General features: G+C 25.9%; 1 protein-coding gene across 1 annotated transcript in view; it reads left to right on the top strand.

Annotated features, from left to right (window-relative positions):
* Window positions 1–13,640, top strand: part of LOC135925906 (WD repeat-containing protein 76-like) — a 50,661-nt gene extending 37,021 nt beyond the window's left edge. The window contains exons 5-9 of the mRNA XM_065461476.1: window positions 11,049–11,179; window positions 12,572–12,676; window positions 12,893–13,138; window positions 13,297–13,399; window positions 13,494–13,640. Coding sequence (XP_065317548.1) covers window positions 11,049–11,179; window positions 12,572–12,676; window positions 12,893–13,138; window positions 13,297–13,399; window positions 13,494–13,640 — 732 coding nt within the window. The remainder of the gene's footprint in view (window positions 1–11,048; window positions 11,180–12,571; window positions 12,677–12,892; window positions 13,139–13,296; window positions 13,400–13,493) is intronic.
* The last annotated feature ends 2,445 nt before the right edge of the window (window positions 13,641–16,085 follow it).

Below are 16,085 nucleotides of genomic sequence, written 5' to 3'. Positions count from 1 at the left end.
TTACTACTAGGGAATCAATCAAAAAAAATTTTTTATTTTTATTTTAGTCAAACTCAAACCATAAAAACATTAAGATTTACAAATAAGTGGTATTCGTGTTTGTTTTTGAGTAAAATGATCAAGTACTGCATTATAAAAGTTATTGCTAGATTTTAAATTTTTTAATAATTTTTTTTCAATCGAAATCAAAGATAGATTCGATAATTGATTTTGGGCCATCCTGTTTCTGCAATAAGATTTGATTCTTTTTAAAGATGAAAAACTCCGTTCTGCACATGCTGTTGTTGAAGCCAAAGTTAAGATGAATTTGCATAATTTAAAAAACTTTAAAACTTTTCATCAAATTGGTGCATATTAAAAATTCAAGTATTTCATTAACATTCTTTTTCTTTCTAAATTGAACATCCCAAAACACTACCTTTAATTAGGTTTCCAGCTTGTGTAAGTCGAAAAATTGAGAATAAGTGTCATTTAAATTATCTAATAAATATTTTGGGTAATTAATTATTTGGAATTTACTAATATCTAACAATTCGGCGAATTTAATATTTTTTGGTGTAAGACATATGAAATAGAATTAATCAAATCATTTTGAATATTGCTTGATAGTCCAATAAAAACTGCACTATTTCTAAATAATGTTTCAATAGTAAATTTTCCGCGAGCAAATAAATTAATACAATATAATTTCCTCTTCATCCTCACCATGGAATACGAGCTCCTGAATTCCAAGAAAACATATAGAGTTAGTTGATCAATATTTTCAATATTTCTCTATTTGATTTGACTTTAGAATTATGCTGTTCGATTGATATTTTGCGCATCGAATTTATCATATTTTCAAATGTTTTTAATTGAATCGACTGCAAATGAGCGGTTGATTCTTTGCCATTTAACTGCCTTTGAAAAATTATTCATATCCGAAAATCCTTTATCATTCCTAACATATTTTTCCTTTGGGAATAATAGGCATGACCAACAATATAGAGAATTAGAAAATTTACATCTAGTGAGCCATTAATATTTTTCATATTTATCGATAGAAAAATTATGGATGCAAGTTTTGATTTCTTTTTTAAGGTTTTGGTCTTCCTTTTTCAATAATCAATTTTTTCGCATCAAAATTTCTTGAGCTAAATGATGTTAATAAATTTTCAATAATACAATTACAATTATTAAACATTAATTAAGGATTTTAAAAACGAAAATTTTTTTATTTTAATAAAGTAAGGAAAAAAAATATTATATAAAAAAATTTCTTTCTCTTTTATTTAATAAAATAATAAGCATTTTTTTATTTGCTTCCCCAATACTTATTTTTTAAAGGTAAAATTATACAATACCATGGCATGATTTTCTCTTTATTTATTAAAAAAATAAGCAATATTAAATTTGCTTCCCTCGTGTATATTTTTTTTATCGTAGTAAAAATAATAGTAAATTTTTTAACGTAGTAAAAATAATAGTAACATTTTTAACAGGGATGTGAACCCTTCGACAAAAAAAAGGGTCCGGGTTCGGGTCCGGTAATAAATTTAAAAAGGACCAGGGTTCAGGCCGGGTTCAGAGGGAACATAAAAATAATGACTCAAAATAAGACTTTTTTTCATTCATTTTTTATTATACTTCATTATATACACATTTATAATTCGAAATGAGATAATTTATATTTTAAATATTTTATTCAATCGCACAATCATGATATCTTTTAAAATATCATCCTTCAGATTTCCACGTAAATTAGACAAAATTTATTTCAACGATGAAAATCCTCGTTCCACGCTTACCTAAAATAGATAGTCCTTTTTATAATACATAAATTATTGTACTTGTGTCGCCGGTACAGCCATGACGATTCTAGACAAGGTATATAATTCTGGATATATTGAAGAATTTTCCTTCCAGAATTTTAAAATGTTTGCATCTCTATTTATTCTCTTAACTTCCGAGAACTTTTCTATTAAAGATACAAAGATATTTTTTGCTCCTTATTTTTTTTCTCTATCTAATAGTAAAATTTCCAGATCATCAATATCGTTATCATTATCATTGTTATCGCTACAACCAGTAGATATTGTTGTAGCCTCCAATATATTGTAAATAATAGAGTTTTGGGTATGCCATAAATCTTCAAGATGGTCTATAGCCATTTGTTTTGGTCACTACTTAATAAAACCTGATATCGCGAGTCTAAATATATCAAAGCATATACAATACTATTTTGTAAATATTGTTGCTCTCTTATTTTTATATTTTCTAATACTTCATTTGAAAAAGAACTTATTAATCTCCCTAACTCTAATCGACATCTTAACCATATGCCATAAAAATCCGATAAACATAATAGTTCTGTTTGCAATCTTAATGTTGTTATTTTTAAAGGAACCAGCACACTAGTAAGCTCTTTTACTTGATTCCAATCATCTTCTGACAAAATGATTTCACATGCTCCTATGATAAAATCATTACAGAAATCTTTCAAACTTAATAATCGCTCTAGCATCATACATATAGAGGACCAACGTGTTGTGCAATCTAAAATTTCCATTTGCCTTTTCATGGATTTTAATATTCTTGATAACTTATAATAAAATTATATATTTGCAAAACACTGCCAATTTTGATTAATTTAAATTTACTGCTCAAAAAACATAACCTTAATATTTTAACACTGCAAAATAATCACTTAATAAAATTTTTATAAAAGATATTAATAAATTAGCCTTTAAAATTAAAATATTATTACTTGCAGTACAAAATAATTCCAATTATTTCACTTTCAAATCAAAATAGTCAAAGTATTTCTAATAAATTTACATAATAAAATATTATTACTTACACTATATTATAATGTATGGTATCAATATCTAAATAAAATGAAATGAAGTCCAGGAAGAAAAACGCGAAGATAAAATAAATGATTCCACGAAATAATTAATAAAATTATAAAAATTTTATATTATTTTTAAAAAAAATAAATAATTTAAGTTTAAAATTTTTAACACCCTGAACCCTTGGACCCTCTACTTTTTATAAGAGTCCGGGTTCAGCCAAAATACGAGGGTCCAGGAGGGTTCAGGGTCCGGGTTCACATCCCTGATTTTTAACGTAGTAAAAATAATAGTATTTCTTAATATAGTAAATAATATCAATTTTTTAGCGTTATAAAAATTATATTAATCTTTTTAACGTTATAAAAATTTTATTAATATTTTTAACGTTATAAAAATTATATTAATCTTTTTAACGTTATAAGAATTATATTAAATTTTTTAACGAAGTCAAATTAGTTTATTTAGCATAGTACAGAGATTATATTAAGTTTATTTAAAATTTTTGTAAGAAAAATTTCAAGGGAAGCAATGCTTCCCTTGCTTCTATGGACGCTTCGTCACTGCCCAATATTATATTAATCATAACTATAATATAATCTTATAACCATTAACTCATAATGTAAAGATTTTTATAAAATATATTAAGGCCCGGTCCGGCCCGGGTTTAACAATCTTAGGCCCGGCCCGGATATATTTTAAAAAAATTTTTTAGGCCCGGCCCGGATATGTTTAAAAAAATTTTTTAGGCCCGGCCCGGGTATATTTAAAAAATTTAAAATCCGGGCCGGGTTTAGGGCCGGGCCTGCAGATCTCTGATAAATATTTTACTATAACACATTTTTTTATTTTAAATTAAATTTTCAACATTTTTTTCAACGATTAATCTTGTTAATTAATTGCTTGTCCATATTTAAATTCAATATATATTAAATTAAAACAAAATTTTATTAGTAAGTTGATTATTAACACTCGTTTCACGTATTAATATATGATTGGTTCCTTTTCTGTTTGGTTAATATTTTATTTTAAAATAAATATATATTTTTCGAAATATTTTTTTTAAAATAAAGTTGTAAGATATATCTAAATATAAATATTATCACTTCCGAGTTTTTAAATTTTTAACATATTTAGAGCTATATTCTTAGTTCCGATTATTATTAGAGTATTTATATAAAAGACTGTGACCTGATCTATAAGCAAAATAAATGATTTAAGAATCGGGATAATATTCATGAATATCTTCTTGAATAGAGATATTTTCGAAAATATTGATTTAAATCGTTTTGATATTTTTATTCATTTTATTAATCATTGTATAAATTTTAATATTAAATTTCAATTTAATGAATAGAACTGCGTCATTTTTTACTATATTTCGATTTAATGAATAAAACTGCGTTTCATCTAAAAATTTAATTGATAACCCCCAAAATTCGATTTTTAATAATGATTGTATAAATTTTAATACTATATTTCGATTTAATGAAAAAACTTCGTTTCACTAAGGTTGGCAAGTCGTTAAATTGATAGGTCAAATTCAATTGATCGGAGGAGTATTTTACCAGGTCAAATACTATAAAAAAATCGGAAAAAGAAAAAAATTAAAAAAAAATGGTTGAAAAAAGAAAAAACGATATAAATACTTGTGATCACAATGCTGCTTATTTATTGGATCCCCAATATCAAGGGGAGCTCTTAATAGTAGTGAATTTAATAAAGTATATAATATAATACAAGAATTAGGCACTTTACAAGTTTAATAGCAAATTATGTGGAAAGCAGTAACTTCCATAGGAAAAAATCAGATTCCGGCATACAAGAATTAGGCATTTTACAAGTTTAATAGCAAATTATATGGAAAGCAGTAACTTCCATAGGAAAAAATCAGATTCCGGCCTCAAGTTAATGCAATGGGTTTTGCTCGCCATGCCCATTAACAGAAGTGGCATTTTATTAACAATTTCCTTTTTTATTTCTTCAGAAAGAAATTGATTGATGTGGGTTTATATTCTTACTAAAATAGAAATCGAATGAAGATCTCGGCAGCAGGAAAATGCTTAAAAAATAATATTAAAAAAAATGATAATATTGAATATAAACAGAACAAGACTGCCACTGAGAGCGAAATTTAAAAATATTATAAATAGATTCATTTTACTATTACGGACAATAGTGTTGTTAATCGGCTCGATTTTTAAAAACGACTAACCCGATATTTTAGCCAAAAATATTATGCCAGCCTGGAAATTTAGCTCATAGATAGCAGAATAGTTCGGACATCTATTAACGAAATCTTGAAGCTTGCATAATTTTTTTAGATAAATATTGTATTAACAAAAATCGAGCCATTTAACAACACAGCACTTTTAAATAAAATAAAGTTTATATTGTCTTAAAATACATTTATTTGAATTGACCATATTTGACTAGTCAAATATACAACCCTGGTTTCATTTAAAGATTAAATTGATATCTTACATTAACCCTAGCCTACCCCCTTTAAAAAATTTATAGACAAAATGCTCCCCCCCCCCTTTCCCCATCCCCATATATAAACGCTGTATGCATATTTTAGAAATAAATTATTTTAAAATATCTTTAAATAAAAATGATATATTTATTTTTTGAAAGTTGTGGTAAAGAACTGACTGAAATTATATAATATTAAAATAAATTTAAGAAGACTAATAAGTTAATTAAATGATTAAAATCTAAGAAAGATATCTTGATTAATTCCAAAAAACGAAGTATAATTAAATTTTACTTTATTTTATAAAATATATATAAACAAAAAAATAATCCAAATTATAATATTTTCTCTCCTTTTATACAAACAATTTAAAAATTTGAATAAGTTTAAATATTACTTTGCTAAAATCAGACGATTTACTTTTTATAAATTACTAATTTAAACATAAAAAACTATTTGCAAAATAATAAAAATATGAAATATCGATCTAAAAAAATTAAATAATCCAAAAATAACTACTTTTATGAGAAATATTTGCATAATCATAAAAACAAACTATTTAATTACAAATTCATTTAAATTCAATAAAAATAAGACGATATTTGCCTGAGTTGAGACAATTTCCCTTCGAAGGACTGCACTGCAGTATTCTACGTTATCTTACTGCCAGTTCTTCCGCCGATTTCCCCGAAAGTATTAACTGTTGTTCATTACTAGAGCTGTCTCCATGCAGACTCGGATATAATGATTATTACGCCCTGCAGCCCCAACATCTTTTCACCCTGTATGATACATACGGCCTCCTTGATACCTGTTCCTCTCGTTTGATTTGATCCCTGGCTATTGTTTTTAACTCGTTTATAATCTCTCCTTACTGGCGAGATGCTTCTTCTTTGGCCCGTTGTAACCAATCTTTAGATTCTCTTGAACCATCTATTTCTCGGATCTCCATCCAATCTTATTTTCTATTCGTACATAAGAGGCCATCTAAAAATAAAATTAGTATGCATTTATCCCTTCTTCTCCCTTTTCCTTTTCTTACCTTTATTTCTCCGTGACCCTTTAAATCTTTCATTTTGTTTTTCAATGCAAACCTATAGTGATGATTTTTCTACATCTATTTTCATTTTCAATAAAAACCTCCAGTTACTTTTAATTTGCTATCATCCAAAAATTTCTTTTTTCCATAAAAATCTCACTTCTATTATTTTGCCGTCATCCAAAAATTTTGTTTTTCAATAAAAACCTCAATTACTATTATTTTGCTATCCAAATTTTCTTTTTTCAATATCAATATATTATTTTGCTATTATCCAAAATTTTCGTTTTTCAATAACAATATTATCGAAAAAAAAATGACCCTTACTCTCAACCCTTCCCTCTCAAAAATATAACTTAACAATCCAAAACGATCCTTTTAATAATATTAAATAAATATAATAAACATTACTATAAGTCCACTTTATTTATGCACATATAACATTATATTTCATAAACATATTAAATCTTCCCCAATCAATCCCGTCTTCATCCAACATCATGTCTTCTTCACTCCAAATCGTAAACAAAGAAACTTTTATTGTTCTTTTCTAAAAACAACCCATGTCATCATCTCGTTTTGCTCTCATCCACAAGGAAACATTAATTCCCCTGTCAGAAAATAACTGACATTTTTTGTATTATATTAAATTTATTTCTTTTTTTTTCAAGAGCTACAACACGCCCACCCTTCACAAGCCCATCGTCCCTCTCTCTGTGGTGGTGTTGTATCGAATCGTCCCTTTGAATTGTATCGGTGCGCCTTGAAGAATTTATCGAATCGTCTCCCCTTATGATGATTTATAATATAATATCTTCGATACATTTAAATATATAATCGCGGAAACACATATTATCAATAATGACATGTACATTGGGGTATCTGCATTTATAATCTATGGAACATTAATATGGACAATGTAATATCAGCAAAACATAATAATTCATTCATTTTAAGACATTTGGGAAATAGGAGCTATAATATACATTATTTGGGTATTATTATTAGTAATTAGGAAATATTGATTTTACATATAATACTGTAATGTGAACACATGGTCTATGTGTGAAATGCAATTTCAACACATGTAATTGTCCTTGTTTCATGTAAACAAAATCAAAGCTACATTTTTATAAATATCTCCTAAAATAGATATAAAAATCTATTTTTAGGTATTTAAAATTGCGAAAATTTTCCGAACAAAGATTTTAACAAAATTACAAGACATATGTATAGAAATAAATTTAATATTTTGTAGGGAGGAAAAATATATAATATGTAGAAAATACAATATTTTCCATCTAGGAATCAGTATCCTAAGAAAAATATACCATTTCTACCTAACTCTGCCATCACAATTAGCACAAATTCACAAAAATGTAGAATGCAAAGTAACAAAAATTGATAATATAATGGGCTATATGGTATATATATAAAGAATTTTTAATATACCTTCACAATATAAAATAATTTGAGTCTTTTTAAAAAAAAATATATATTGTGAATTAGTTATATCTGATATATTCATTAACTTACATGATTAATAAAGTTATTATTTCATTTTGAAAATTTATTTTATATAGCTATTTTTATAAAAAATTTTACATTCTATTTTTATGAATTTATTTATTAACTATTAAAAAAGAAGTGTGCTGTTTATAGCTCTTTTTATATAAAATTTTACATGCTAACTATTTTTATGAATTTATTTACTCTCTACATATGCACATTATAAATCAAATTCAAAGCGGATAAATTTTAATATATATATGTATATAAACCCATTATAAATCAATTATATAAATTGAAATAAAGAATACTATAAGACAAGACGAGTTCGATAATTCAGACAACTCAAGGAATTTTAACCCTCAAGGGTTTATTAAAAGATAGACAATGGGCCTTGAATTAGAGGTGTGCATTGGGCAGGTTTTTCGCCCACCCGCTTATACTTTGAATGAGCATGGTCGGGTTTTTTAAAATATTTCCAACATTGGGCGGGTTGTAATTTTTTTTAAAGTAATGGGCGGGTAAATTTGTGATATTTTTTCAGGCTTAATGAGCAGAACAGACTTCAATTTATTAAAAATATTGGTTTTATTTCATAATATTGCATATTATATATTTTTAATAAAAAATACATTTAAATAAATAATGAGCTAAACCAGCCATTAAAATATTTTAAACATTAGCCGGGCGGGCGGATTAAACAAAATTTATAGATAAATGGGCAGGTAAATTTTAAAAAAAAATTATAATTGGGCTGGTTAAATAAATTTCAAAACGAACGGATAGATCTCTACTTTAAATAGGGGCCGTGTCATAAAATGTCAATAATAATATTTCGTATGTACATTATTTAACCATTAGATGTCAATCAAGATTGTAAAATTATGATTGGACCTGATATTACTATTATTATCATAGACAACATTAATTATAAAAAATATAAATAATCATAATTATTTTTTTTGGATTTTAAAATAAATTAATTAAACTAATCAGATATTCATTCGATTATTATTTGAAAGGTGACTAATAAAACAATCTAAAATGAGTAGTAAAACAACTGCTTGGATCGTTTTGCTAGATCCATTTCTACTACATCATGAGAGCAAAATATTTTAAAGCCAATAAATATAATCACCTAAACAATCAATCTCGTTAAGATTGTCTCAGACACCTGATTCATTTGAACCTCAAGTCCTAAAATTATTTAAAATAGTAGGGAAAACGCTACTTTTAATCATAAGAGATCCAAAAGAGGGTTATTATTTATGGCATAGAATATCTATTGAAATTTGCCGATCCAACTATATTTCTCCGCATGGGTCATTAAGTGCCAACTTAACTTAAATTGTTTTTTATTTTATAGATATAGTTATAGTTTTTTTGATATGTATATTTTTTTAATAGAAATTTTTTAAAGTCCCAATCAAAGTTCAATCAAAAAAGGAAAAGTGTCAAACAAAAAAGGAAAAAGTTCAATCAAAAAAGGAATAGGTCCGATCAAAAAAGGAAAATTGTCAATCAAAAAAGGAAAAGTCCCAAAGGTTAAGGAAAAAGTCCAATCAAAAAAGGAAAAGTGTCAAACAAAAAAGGAAAAGGTTCAATCAAAAAAGGAAAAGTGTCAAACAAAAAAGGAAAAGTGTCAATCGAAAAGGGAAAATTCCCCCAAAAAAAGGAAAAGGGTCAATCAAAAAAGGAAAATTCCCATTCAAAAAAGGAAAATCGTAATTTTTTAAAAAAATATATAAACTTTTCAATTTTTCTTAAATTTATTTATTTTTGTCATTCCTTCTTATTTTATTTCTAACTTTTTGCGATTTCTTTATTTTATTTGTATCTTTTCTCAATTTTTTTCTTCTCATTTTTGATAATTCTTTTAAGTATATTTAATTTTCACTAAATTTTTGGCAGACAATTTTTTTATTATAATTTTTTACATATGAAATTATTTAATTTCAATTACGATATATATTTAATATAGTACGAAACAAATTTATATTAATCATTAATAATTTCTCTCCTTCTACATTTTGGGATATAGTGTTAATGATTAATATAATTTTTTTTCGTACTATATTAAATATATATCGTAATTGTAATTAAATAATTTCATATGTAAAATATTATAATAAAAAAGTTGTCTGCCAAAAATTTAGTGAAAATTAAATATACTTAAAAGAATTATCAAAAATGAGAAGAAAAAAAATTGAGAAAAGATATAGTGAGAAAAGATACAAATAAAATAAAGAAATCGCAAAAAGTTAGAAATAAAATAAGAAGGAATGACAAAAATAAATAAATTTAAGAAAAATTGAAAAGTTTATATATTTTTTTTAAAAAATTACGATTTTCCTTTTTTGAATGGGAATTTTCCTTTTTTGATTGACCCTTTTTCTTTTGGGAATTTTCCTTTTTCGATTGACACTTTTCCTTTTTTGATTCTTTTCCTTTTTTGTTTGACACTTTTCCTTTTTTGTTTGACACTTTTCCTTTTTTGATTAAACCTTTTCCTTTTTTGTTTGACACTTTTCCTTTTTTGTTTGACACTTTTCCTTTTTTGATTGGACTATTTCCTTAACCTTTGGGACTTTTCCTTTTTTGATTGACAATTTTCCTTTTTTGATCGGACCTTTTCCTTTTTTGATTGAACTTTTTCCTTTTTTGTTTGACACTTTTCCTTTTTTGTTTGAACCTTTTCCTTTTTTGGATGGGAAACCCTGTAATATATTATTGAATGAGGGTTAAGTTAGTTAATAAAAATTTTATATAAGATCCGCTTTATTACTCTAATCTAAAGCTGAATCAAACACATAAAATTGTAAAAGATTTGTGGAATTTTTTAAATTTTTTTGATAGAAGTCAGGTCTGACCGAAAGAATATTTTCTTAAGTCTGGTTCGATTAGTGTTGTTAAACGGCTTGATTTATGTACATGATTAAATTAATATTTTAACCAAAAAATGTTATGCAACTCAAGATTTCGTTAATAGATGTTCGCCATCTATGAGGAAAATCACGTTTGCGTAATACTTTGGCTAAAATATGGTTAACCGTTTAACAACATTAAGTTCGAAACGAAAAACAAAATTTGGCATAGCCAAATCCAAAATAATCTCTGCCTGAGACTGGTCCGAGTTTAATCGGACTTGGGCAGATCTTTTTAGGGATCTAATAAATATTAAAATTTTTAAAAGGTTTATTCTACACCCCTCGAACTCAACAATTTATGCAAAAGTTTTGATTTTTTGACCCCTAACGGTGATGCCTTTTTAGTAGCTCAGCAAAATGGAACTGTTGTATTGGTGGATCATAGAGCTTCTAAGGAGTAACGCAATTTTGTTTGAATATAGAATTTATTTAGAGTTTTTCAAGTTATTTTTGTTAATATTTACCTGTCTGAAAATTTGACATGATAATTGAATCTTATATGAACATAACAATAGTAATAGAATTTATATAAAAAGCAGTGTATCATTTTATGTTAATTTATTTTGCAAAAATACCATAATAGCTAATAAATGAAGTAAGTTGGATAGAAGGCTAACTTTCATAATTTTTGTCAACTAATATTTTAGATTCAATTAAAACGATTCTTGATTTATTTCATTATTCATGTTCATAATTTATCTCAACCTAAAATTTAAAGAGAAATATGTTGGCTTTATATATTCATTTAATTTGAAGAAATGATTCTATAAAAAAAATAAAGAGGTGTTCACTCCAATGACGCCGAACCTCCTCACTGTCCTCTTTTACTAAAATATAAAATGATTCAATTATAAACATATACTGTTTAGAGATAATCAAACCCGTTTTGCACCTTTAAGATTTTTTTCGCGAAAGATGCCCTGCTCCCGTTATTTAAACATTTGTTAGGCCTGCGCATGCCGAATCTTTTTATACTAATTTTCCGGCCCAGCTCTTAAAACTTTACGAAAAATCCTAACCTGAACGTTAATTTTTTTAGCTATAACGTCTATATCTTTATATGATTTTTTTTCAATAGCAATGCTCTATATTATTTCTATAACCACCATTTTATAAATCAATTGTGTTTTGATATCTATATTTTTTAATAGGATCATATCATAAATGACTTGTTTAATTTTTTTGTGAATTTGCTATTTTATATATTATATAGATAAAGTATTTTAATTGGATAGCTCTCAAAATATAATAAACATATTGTAATTTATTTTTAAATAGTATCAGTCAAAATATTAGTTTTGAAATTCAATAAATATGTCAAAATTTTAATGCCCGGGCTGGAGGCATATTAAAATTTTAGCTAAAATAAAAGATTTATGAGATCCTGCCTGATATTTTAATTATAATGTTCAGCCCGGCCCGAAAATTTTTTATGAATTGCTCTGTCCGGATATTTTTTAATTGTCTTTAGGCCGGGTTTTGCAAATTTCTACTGGCTGTGTTTTGACTAAGAGCGTACTTCCTGAAATTTTGATAATACTCCCCCCTCCATTTGTAGAGAACCCTCTGTCCGCGTAGTATATCATTCCACTTAAAATTTCGATATCATTTAAAGCTATTTAATAATGAATGCAATATTTTAATGATTATTTATGAAAAAACAAAATTTTTGCCCAAAGAGGTCGACCTGCAATAAGCATGTTCTTGTATTTTGTTATTTATATATATACTTACCACTTCTTCTAAGATACATTATATTTATTCTATATTTTATTTATTATAAATATAGTGCCAAATTAACTCAACATATCTATGATTGCAGTAGACGGTCCCTCCGGACTCTTCAGATGCATCCCCTTAATGCTAACTTTTTTTTGACTTCATCTTCCGACACGTAATAAATCCATATTTATATTTATAAAAAATATACAGTAATTTAATGTTCCTGATAACTTCATAAGTGTATTTTTAACCTGTCAACATATAAAGGTGTATTTATTCTTTAAAATTGTGCCTAAAATAGATTCGGATATAAAACCCATTACTAATTAATTAATATCAATTCCATTTCGAGTGTCTTAAATAATATATAACTGATTTAATTACAAAGTAATGCCAGCATATGGGATCTACGCTATATGACGACATCCTCCGAATGTGAACCTTTAGTGAGAATGACGCACCCTAAAGGTATACACTCGGCATATTTCAGTCCCCAAACTGGTTCTAAAGTTTTAACGGTGTGTATTGATGATAGCCTTAGGGTATTCAACACTGATCTCTCATCCAGAATAGGGGACATCAATAATTATCTAATGAAAAACCTTCCTGGTCCTCCTCTGTTAACGCAAATCAAGTTGAAAAAGATATTATAACTATTTCGGTCGTTTTGAACTTCTCATTATATGACTAGGGATAAATTTATATAAATTTGGCCAAAATAATGAAAATCGCAGAAAACTATTATTTTTTTTTAAATTTAAAGTAGTGAAAAATTCTCTTATTGTTTTTTAGACACAATAATCATGTTGGAAGGTGGCTTACCAATTTTAAAGCTACTTGGCACCCTCATGTGGAAAATTTCTTTGCTATAGGAAGCATGGAACATCCAAGACAAGTAATATTTCCTTTAAAGCCAAAATTTTGTAAACATTTAACTAATTATAGATATCATTTTTATTAATAATATTTTTTATATCATATTATTTAAGATCCAAATATTTTCTACAGCCGGGGATTTGGTTTATAAATTTATGTCAGAAAATTTGAGCTCTATAACATCCTTAAACCTATTTCATCCTCATTTGAACATGCTGGCAGGTGGAAATTCTAGTGGCAAGGCATTCATATTTTCTTAAACATAAATTATTTATAGTTTCAATCATAAATTTGTATGTGTTATATTTATTTTTGTTAAATATGATTTTTTTAATGCTCTAGCTATTGATAATATAATTTTGTAGTCTTCTTAGTAATGGGTAGTAGCTTAGCGCCAACTTTTCACTCATATTATAATTTTGAATAATATATTGAAATATCGAAACTACTAAAATGAAGAATATAAAAAAAATATATAATGGATTAAGTTACATTTGGATTTTAACCACACCATTGTGCTAGGTTTTTAAATATTGCAAAGATCATTTTTTTAGAGACTTGTACAAAGTTTTATTTATTTTTTGATTATTATGATAAAGATGTTTATGTTAATTTTAAAAAAATCAACATAATCTAGCTTTAAAGCAATTACTAATTTATCTTAATTATATATTTAGTTTAATATCCAAAATGGATGAGGAAAAGTCTAATATAATAAGTATAAAATTATGTTAAGATAGATAAAATGCAAATAATTAACTTGTAGCTGAACAATATATATAAAAAACATTATTTTCAACCGACCTTGATATTTAAATGAAATTATATATACAAATTAAAGGATACTTAAATAAAGCATAATTTACGCATTCTAGCTCTTATATTTTTGGAGATATCGAGGGTCAAATTATTCATAATGACCTATTTTTACTTATATTGTCATTCAAGTAAAGATCACTAAATACCGAATAAATAATGATTCAAATACAAAATAAAATATGTGCATTCTATTTTTAAAAATATTTATTTTTTATAATGTAGGGATCCATATAACAGGGATGTGAAATCTTTAAAGAAAAAGGGTCCGGGTTCAGGAATAAAATTTAAAAAGGAGATTCAAGGTTTGGAGAACATTAAGAAATATTGACTGAAAATAACACAATTTTTTTACATTTATTTATTTAATCCGCATTATAAATGATATAAATTTTAAAGATTTTCTAAATACCTAGATTTGCTGAACCCCTAAAAATATAAAATTATTTTATTTAATTATCATATTGTCGTCATCCACTGTAAAATTTAATTAACCCAGAAACCAGAGGCCGTCAAGCCTTTACAATCTCAGGGCTCAAAAAATTGTTTAAAATTATTTTCAAAATTATGTTTTATCTAGTTAACATGGTATATTTTTTTTACAATTTTCAGGGGACTCGAGTCCCTGCCCCCCTCTCTTAGTGGCGCTACTACCAGAAACGTAAAAAGATTAAAAAATAATATTATAAACAACAATATATAACAGTTATATTTGCTTTAAATTTAATTGTAAAGAAATAAACTAGGACAGATATTATTTAATAAATATAAAATAGAAAGATGAGAACAGTGGCGTAGAGAAGGTGGGGGTTGGGGTTGAACCCCCCCCCCCCATAACCTCCGAAAAAAGAATTTTTTTAATTTAAAAAGAAATTAAAAAAAATTTTATTGCAAATAATTTTATTTAAAAAATGGTTTCAATTTATAAAAATTATATACCATATGAAAATGAAATATATTTAAATAACAAATAAAAATTTTTAATTTTTAATGATAACATGGTTTAAAAATATATATTAAAAATTATATGTAAAATATTAAATAACATTAAAAATATATTCTAAAATTTTTCTCGCATAGTTAAATTAGATATTTATAAATTTAATAATAAAATTGATATTGTTAAACTAATTAGATAGTTTTAAAAATTTTAATTAATTTTTTATAATTTTTAAATAAAAAAAATTATTTAATTTGGTAAATATAATGAGAAAGTAAAGGTGATCGTTAATATGTTTGGGATTAAAATTTTTAAACCTTTCTAGATAGTCCAATCGCTTAAATATTAATGCATCTACGATTGAGGATTTTTATAAAATAAATATTTTTACTCCCCTTATTGATACATTTTTATTTCAATTAAATGAAAGATTTATTAGTCACAATTTTATTTTAAACCGCTTTTATTTTCTTTTGCCGGTTGAGTCTAAATACACTTTAAATGCGAGAGGATATTAAGAAAATCTCAGAGTTTGAATTATCAGGATCGTATGATAAATTACTTTGTGATGTCGAATTTTGGTATAAAAATTTTGACAGAATAAAGTACTCTTTGAGACCAAAATATACTTTGCAGGCCCTTTCCTTGTATAATTGCACTTTAGATTCCCTGCCTAATATCAAAACATTGCTTTTTATCTTAGCTACCTTACCGATTAGCACCTGCACTAATGAAAGGTCTTTTTCAACTTTGAAAAGGTTAAAAATCTATTTAAGAAATAGCACGGGTGAAAGCCGTTTAAATGAATTCGTAATATTAAATATTTATAAGGAGATTATTCTAGATAAAAATTTGATTCTAGATGATTTAGTCAAATCTCAGATAAAAGTAGACCTTTCTTTATAAATTCAAATTATAAAATTGCTATGTTATTATAATATGATCTGAT

Source organism: Gordionus sp. m RMFG-2023, chromosome 1, assembly GCF_954871325.1.
Source record: "Gordionus sp. m RMFG-2023 chromosome 1, tfGorSpeb1-WG-v2, whole genome shotgun sequence".
Classification (NCBI taxonomy): Eukaryota; Metazoa; Nematomorpha; class Gordioida; order Chordodea; family Parachordodidae; genus Gordionus; species Gordionus sp. m RMFG-2023.
Note: the sequence above shows the minus strand (reverse complement) of the source record. Positions and strands in the feature narration are given on the sequence as shown.